Source organism: Monopterus albus, unplaced genomic scaffold, assembly GCF_001952655.1.
Source record: "Monopterus albus unplaced genomic scaffold, M_albus_1.0 scaffold108.1, whole genome shotgun sequence".
NCBI classification, from domain to species: Eukaryota; Metazoa; Chordata; class Actinopteri; order Synbranchiformes; family Synbranchidae; genus Monopterus; species Monopterus albus.
The window spans coordinates 218369-225445 of record NW_018127988.1 but is presented as its reverse complement, the minus strand read 5'-3'; the positions used below and the strand labels follow the sequence as shown (position 1 = coordinate 225445).

General features: G+C 38.6%; 1 protein-coding gene across 1 annotated transcript in view; it reads left to right on the top strand.

Moving 5' to 3' along the window:
• The window catches only part of cygb2 (cytoglobin 2), a 19192-nt gene extending 12319 nt beyond the window's left edge, over nt 1-6873 (top strand). Inside the window, exons 2-3 of the mRNA XM_020611040.1 lie at nt 2272-2503; nt 3950-6873. Of these exons, the coding sequence (XP_020466696.1) occupies nt 2272-2503; nt 3950-4114 (397 nt within the window). The 3' untranslated portion in view covers nt 4115-6873. The remainder of the gene's footprint in view (nt 1-2271; nt 2504-3949) is intronic.
• Nucleotides 6874-7077: the final 204 nt, after the last annotated feature.

Sequence of the window (7077 nt, the reverse complement as noted above, 5' to 3'; positions counted from 1 at the left end):
ATAAAGATGGAATTATTTCCTTAAACTTGGTAACAGCATTGCCAGATAGACATCTGCTGTAGTGGAATTGTTTCCCACATGGAGTATAATCCATTAATGGAAATTCAAAAGTTATTAGAAAATGGTCAGACAGAAGAGGGTTATGGGGAAAAACTATTAAGTGTTCAGTTTTAATGCCATATGTCAGAACAAGATCAAGAGTGTCTATCAACCCATTGGTTTGCCACTTTGATGCAGAATGCAAGATTGGATAGGCTGCATTGAAATTTGGTCTAGACGTTCATGGTACGCAGAGGATGAACCCTAATAACACTCTTGATTCTATAGCTGTTTCTCCAGCACCATCTTCAGGTAAAAATTTGTCCAGAAATCCCCTCCATAAATAAATAAATAACTCAAAGCGCCGCTGTGCATAAGTACAGCTTCGCAAACATGCAAGCATAGCTGCAGTCTTGCTAATTTTTTAACCTTTAAAATCAAAATGTTTTCATAAATACAAATAAAATTGTAATCTCACTAGACTGGAACTCGTAAATTACCCATTCACCACTGCTAATAACACATATTAATGTCATCAGACTAAGGTAAAGGATCGAGTAGCACCTTTTTTCCTTTAAAACAGAGAAGTGTACATGGAGATACACAAAAGAGAAAGATAAATATACTGCTCTCAACAGTGATAACTGATTAAAGCTACTGTAGGTGTGATTAAATTCGTGCAAGAAGGCAATCAACCAGCCAGTATATCATTTGCTAAACTTCAATAACAGTATTTCTCTGGGAGTATGTGTTTGTGGAAGAGGAAAAAATACAGCTTTTTACATAATGTTTATTGCAGTGACTTCTGGTTGCTCCACTCATAAATAGCACCAGACATGCTTGAAAATTAAAAACTCTTCAGCACACCTGCATCCAATTACACTCAAATGGTCTTAACAACCCGGGTCTCATCAGCGCTACTGCACAGTAAAGGGTTTCTCCAGGCACCTTCTTGTCACACTGATGGTGGAGACATATTATAGACATACAGTACATTTATAGAAAATGAAAAAGTACATGAGAGAGAGACTGTGAACTGCACTGCAGTAAAAAAATATAGAAGAAAACCACAAGAGATTGATTAGGATTGATCTGCTGCACTCTGAATCTGGGTCACATTTAAGCATTTAACTAGAGTGACCTTGTAACATTGGGTGGTTCACATTACAATAGATTTCCAATGGATTAACTGTGGGAATCTAATAGGATTTGTCCCAGTTAAGTGTAATAGATCCAGATATTGATCATTTGATAGGCTTTTTTTTGCCTTTCCTGCTGGTCAACAATAAAGATCATACTTTTGTGTCTTGTAATTTTTTAGAGAAAATTGTGTTCTTTTTTTTCTGGAGTATCAGACAAAATATGCAGCCAATGGTGAAGGACATGGCTGTATGTCCAGCATCTTCAGTGTATGCTATGAACAGCCATTATGCATCACTCCCTACCATAATAGCTTACCATCTTGTAGCCCCGGCAGCTGGTGCAACTGATTCACATCAAAATTTGTTGTTGTTATCTGTGACCTGCAACTGTATGAGCCATGAATATTAAAATGGGAGTAAAAGGAAGGCTTTTGTATAGAATGCATCAATTTGTGTTGTTAAATGAGGCCCATAGTTCAGGCAAGACAATTCATAATTCACAATCACTTTTCTTTCATCTTTTCATTATGTTCTTTTGAGCTAAACCTTTTCTCCTCTTTAGATGCTGCAGCACAAATGACTGTTTGCATTTGCAGATTGAGTCCAGCTATGGCCAAAAAATAATAATGCTAAGACCAAAGTGCCATAATGTGACTAGTTCTCCAAGTATTTGGTCATATCTAATGAGGGAAACATATGCATTATTGACAAGTTTCATGGCAATGCTATTAAAGGTTGCTGAGATTTTCAGTCTAAACCAAAAAGTCAAGCTGCTGGTGAAGCCAGAGGAAAAGTCAGAGGGATGACCAAAGTTATTATGGGCCATCATTAATTTTCCCCACAATTTATCCCCTTGTTGAGAAATTTGACTGGATAATTAAAACTCTGACATGCTGCTGACTCTAGATTCATTCATTATTCATTATTCATGATTCAAGTCATTAGGATTAATTCTTTAATCCTCTTAGCATTTGTGCAAAATGTCATGGCTATCCATCCACTAGCCGTTTAGCTATTCAATCTCTGTGGATCAAACACTGCCATACCAAGAGCTATGAAAAATATTTATAAATATCTTTTGCCACTGTAGGTTCTTTGTGAACTTCCCATCAGCCAAACAATACTTCAGCCAATTCCAGGACATGGAGGATCCTGAGGAGATGGAGCGGAGCACCCAGCTTCGACATCATGCTGGCAGGGTGATGAATGCCATCAACAGTGTGGTAGAGAACCTCCATGACCCAGAGAAAGTGTCATCAGTGCTGGCCCTGGTGGGAAAGGCCCATGCTCTCAAGCACAAGGTGGAACCCATGTACTTCAAGGTACTTAAGGATAATCGGATAATCCACTGTCTGATACTAACATACATCAGCCTGCCACATTCTGATTTACTGTGATCACTGTTTTTCTCTAACCCCTAGAATTTCTGCTGCCAACACTTTTTTAAATTACATTGCCACAGGAGTGTCATTTAACTGTGAGGAGATATACTTTTGGCTACTTGATCAGTGTGCCCATGAAACAGAGTAGATTGTCCTGAAAGACAATTACCAAGCACTCTCTCTGCATGAGCAGCACAGTGGAAGTATTTTCCTGCTTCAGCAGCCCCTTGAATTATGAAATTATCCCATTTGCATCCCCCCCCAAATTTTCTCATTACCATTCTAATATCACCTGGGATTCCTCTGCCTATTTAAATTCACTCAGGCCAAAAAAATCCTCTTTTGCATTCATGTTTCAAATGCAGCTATCATTCTTCTTGCAAGCTGTACTGTACTGTATATCATATCTATAAATTATACTCAAGGCAGGTGTACAGTACAGTAAAAATAAATGTTATGGGACAAATGACACATTTCACCCCGTTTTCCTCAGGTTTTCTTGATCACAGATGTTCTGAATGTTGTAAATATGTAATCACATGACAGAGAAACTGTGAAGAGAAATCAAGCACAATCCAGGAAATAATCCCACCTATTTTAAAGAATAACCTATAGGCTGAGTAGTGCCAAACAGTATTCACTGCAAAACTGCTTTTGCAGCAACTGCAATGTTTGATTTTTGCTGGGCTATTAAGAGGAGTGGAAAGAAGTTGTGAAAACAACATTGACGTGTCATCACCTTTTCTTCTGATATACCAAACAATTGCTTAGTGATATTATCTACAGTTAAACAACATTATCATTCACTTGAAGTTTCTGGCTGCTTGGCAAACCAAAGTCCAATATTTACCCCCTGTTAGCTCAATTTTTGTTCTCCACCCCCTCCTGAGGGAGATATAATACTGGACGGCCAGGGGGAGGACTGGATTGTCACACGTACTGTATGTGCAACTGAGGAGATCTCCATGTCCCCACTTCTCACTGTCCTTCATTGCTGTAGCTTTAACACCACGGCTTGTTTATTGCATTTTAATTCACCTGTCTCTCTTTATTTGTACTTTTAATTTATAGCTACTACTTTTTTATTCTCACATCTGAGTCGTCCTCTGCTTTGTCATTTCCATTCCCTTTGTATAGCCTCTGCCTTTATGTTTTATCATTTTCAGTTCTCACCTCTCGCACACTTTTCTGTAACAGTGAAATTAATTTTTTCCCGCCACTGCTCCACTCCCAGTTTACCGAATGAACACTATTTCCCTTCATCACTCTCTCTGCCCTCCACTATTAGCTTGATAGCCACATACGCCCACTTGCTCTACTCCTTTCTCTTTCTCTTACAACCCCCCCATCAAGGTTCAAGGTTATTTCACACCTCCTTTTTCCCAGATCCTGAGTGGCGTGATGCTGGAGGTGTTTTCTGAAGATTTCCCAGAATTCTTCACGGCCGAGGTGCAGATGGTGTGGACCAAACTGATGGGGATAATTTACTGGCATGTGACAGGGGCCTACACAGAGGTTGGATGGCTCCAGGTCTCCAGCTCAGCAGTGTAAAGAATTAGGAAGAAGAGGGGGTAAAGGAGTTTTCAGTGGACTTAATGAAATTAAAAACAAAAAAAAAGGAGAATTATGTGTGTGTGATAATGTAATATGTGGAAGGACACAAGTAGGTTCGCAAGTTCTGTGAGGATGGTTTTACAGACATGGATAAGATTAACGTGGTAATCCGTGCAACGCCGTACTTTGTTTTGATGATATTTTGGTGCTGTTTCTACACTGCACTTTTACTTAAGCACCAAACGATGTAGCCACACATTATTTTACTCTCTTAATGAAGGTTTAGCCTATGGTGCTTTGGTACATGTTTTTAGTCATGGAGGCTATCACTGCTAATGCTAACTATTCATTTCTTCTACTGTTTATTCCTGTTTCCAAATCTATAACACATAATTTCTTTTGTAGCATGGGATCTTCCCCATTAAAGATGTACCAAGTGCTTAGATGAGCCAATCCAAAAGCTTTAATGAACTGGCAGATTTAATTGATGTACTGGTACATTAATTGACAACTGACTCTTAGCTAAACCCCATCCTGTTTGGATATTGTTGATAGGCCTGTCTAGCCCGGCGCCTTTCATTTCTAGGTTACAACAACTGATTTTGCATTTGTGATGACAACTATGGCTATTGGATTTGATCAGCGATTGCTAGCTAGTTAATGTTTGATGCAAATTAAAAATTAAACTTGTTTTAAATTGAGAACCCACATGCACTTAAAAGGTATGTAACAGCTAAATGCTATCAAAGTAAAAGACTCAGCCTAAAGTGAAATAGAAATACATGTTTTGTTTGTTTAGCTAATTTGGTAGGAAAAAATATGATACGTATGGTATGATAGGGAACATTTTTTATATTGTAGTAAAAAACATTTTAAGAAAAAATTAAATGTATTATCAAAATTAGCAATTACAAAATGCTTTACATGAAAAAAGTGGACAATCAAAATGCGCATCCATTACAGCAAATATATAATTAAAACATAAATAAATCAATAAATAAAGATTATAAAAAAGAGACACCACAGTTCAAACGCTCCGTGTATTAATTTCATTACAAGCAGAGGCGTCCATAGCATTACAGGTACGCTGTCCTTTGTTTCCTCAAAGATTTATGATTGGCCAGGGTGGGGTTTTAGTGAACGGTCAGTAGTAGATGGCATAAACAGACATTTATTTCTGTAAATGTTGCGGATTATTACTTTACAGAGTTCATTTCTGTGGAAATCTCTGGTGAGAAAAGCATCTTCTGGCTAAGCTGCACATATGAATACACCTCAAGACATTGTGAAAGAGAGAAGAAATGTTTAGACAAGGGATGATTTTTAAGCTATGAGAGGGGGGCCGTTAGTTGATGAAGCCCCAGCTGCAGGACTATGGAGCTGTTGACTGTTAATAGATTCTCTTTGTGTCCTACCACAGTATATCCTCATGTTTAGGAGACCTCTGTCCCTTTCTCCTTCTATTGATGCACTACGTGCTCTTAATGTCTTGTTAAACTTTACTGGGGTGTTGTTTGTATAAGTGTACAGTGGGCGTGTCCTTCTTTACAACTCACTGGCATGTTCATCTCTCGATGAGTTAAAGAGGGATGTTTCTTCCTGGCTAAAAGTCTTAGACCAGCAACAATGCTTTAAGACTTTTCTTCTTGCCTGTCACTTTCATTACACAAACACAAACTAACATTATAAAAGTGGGATGGAAAATTTCAGCAGGTGGACACAATCAGCCATCACACGTGTACAGATTCACACACAGGCATTCTCAAAGACCTCTCCTATACTAATATTTACAGGACTGTCACTTAGTTTTTCTCTTCAAAAGCCCATCAGAGAGACAGGTTGCATTTATGACTCCATTAAGGGCTTTAGAGAATCACCCTGGAGGTCTACAAGGAACATTTGTTTTAGATGTGCCATCAGTCTGTTTAGATTTCAGGCCAATCCCACACCAGAAATTAAAACCAAAAATTATGTCCAAGTACATGCAAATACATGAAACATACAATGTGAAATGCTCGTCTTTGACAAGGGGAATGTTGGAAGGCTAATGGTCTCGGTGACAATTCCTCCCAAAACTCTGCAGACATCATACTTTGTAATCAGCCCCTCCTCAAACCAACAAGTCCAGCAAGTCCTCTAACCTAGAGGCATCTCATTAAATAGCACCCCTACTGTAGATGGAGGAAGTGCAACAATTCCACCAACATACATCACACCAGCAAGTTTTTTGGACCTTTGTTGTCATGTAAACTGTCATAAACACAATTGCTAGCTAACAGGCTAGCTAAAAGTAGCCTAATGTCATGATTATGAAACTGTCATGGTTTGACTACATTTTGCCACGCAAATTACTTGGTTAGATTTCGGAACAAAAACTATTGAAAAACACCAGTCACATAGCAGAATTAATCTCCAAATCCACCCCAACCTCTTTGTATCATGGACTTTGTACCTCTGTATAATATGTCATGTTACTCACTCCTTTCCTTGTGTCATAATAAATACTGTAACTAGAAGTCGTCAAAACATTAATACATAACAGTTTGTTGTAATAACCTGTTGGCACAAACAATGTATATGTCATTTTTTACAAGAGGACAGTCTCCTTCAAATATACTGTATACTGTTAAACTAACTTCTTTACCTTACTCAAATTCACCTTCCTGTCACTGGTGCTTCAGTAATCAGAGCCTTGGACTGCATTCATTGCCTTTTGAAGTCCCCATCAGTAAGCCTCTCTCCAGTCAATTCCCAAACACACAGAAAATCTGTTTAGGATGGACAATTGATCCAATCTTCAGTTTGCATCTGCTTCAGTGACGTCTCGTATCTCCCATCTGACCCCCCTTGGCATCGGCATCTGGCATTAATGAGGAGGTAATGAGTCGCCTCTCCTCCTCATTTGGTCATTCATCTACTGTAACTTCCCATTGCCTTCATTAGGACTGCGCCACTGAGAA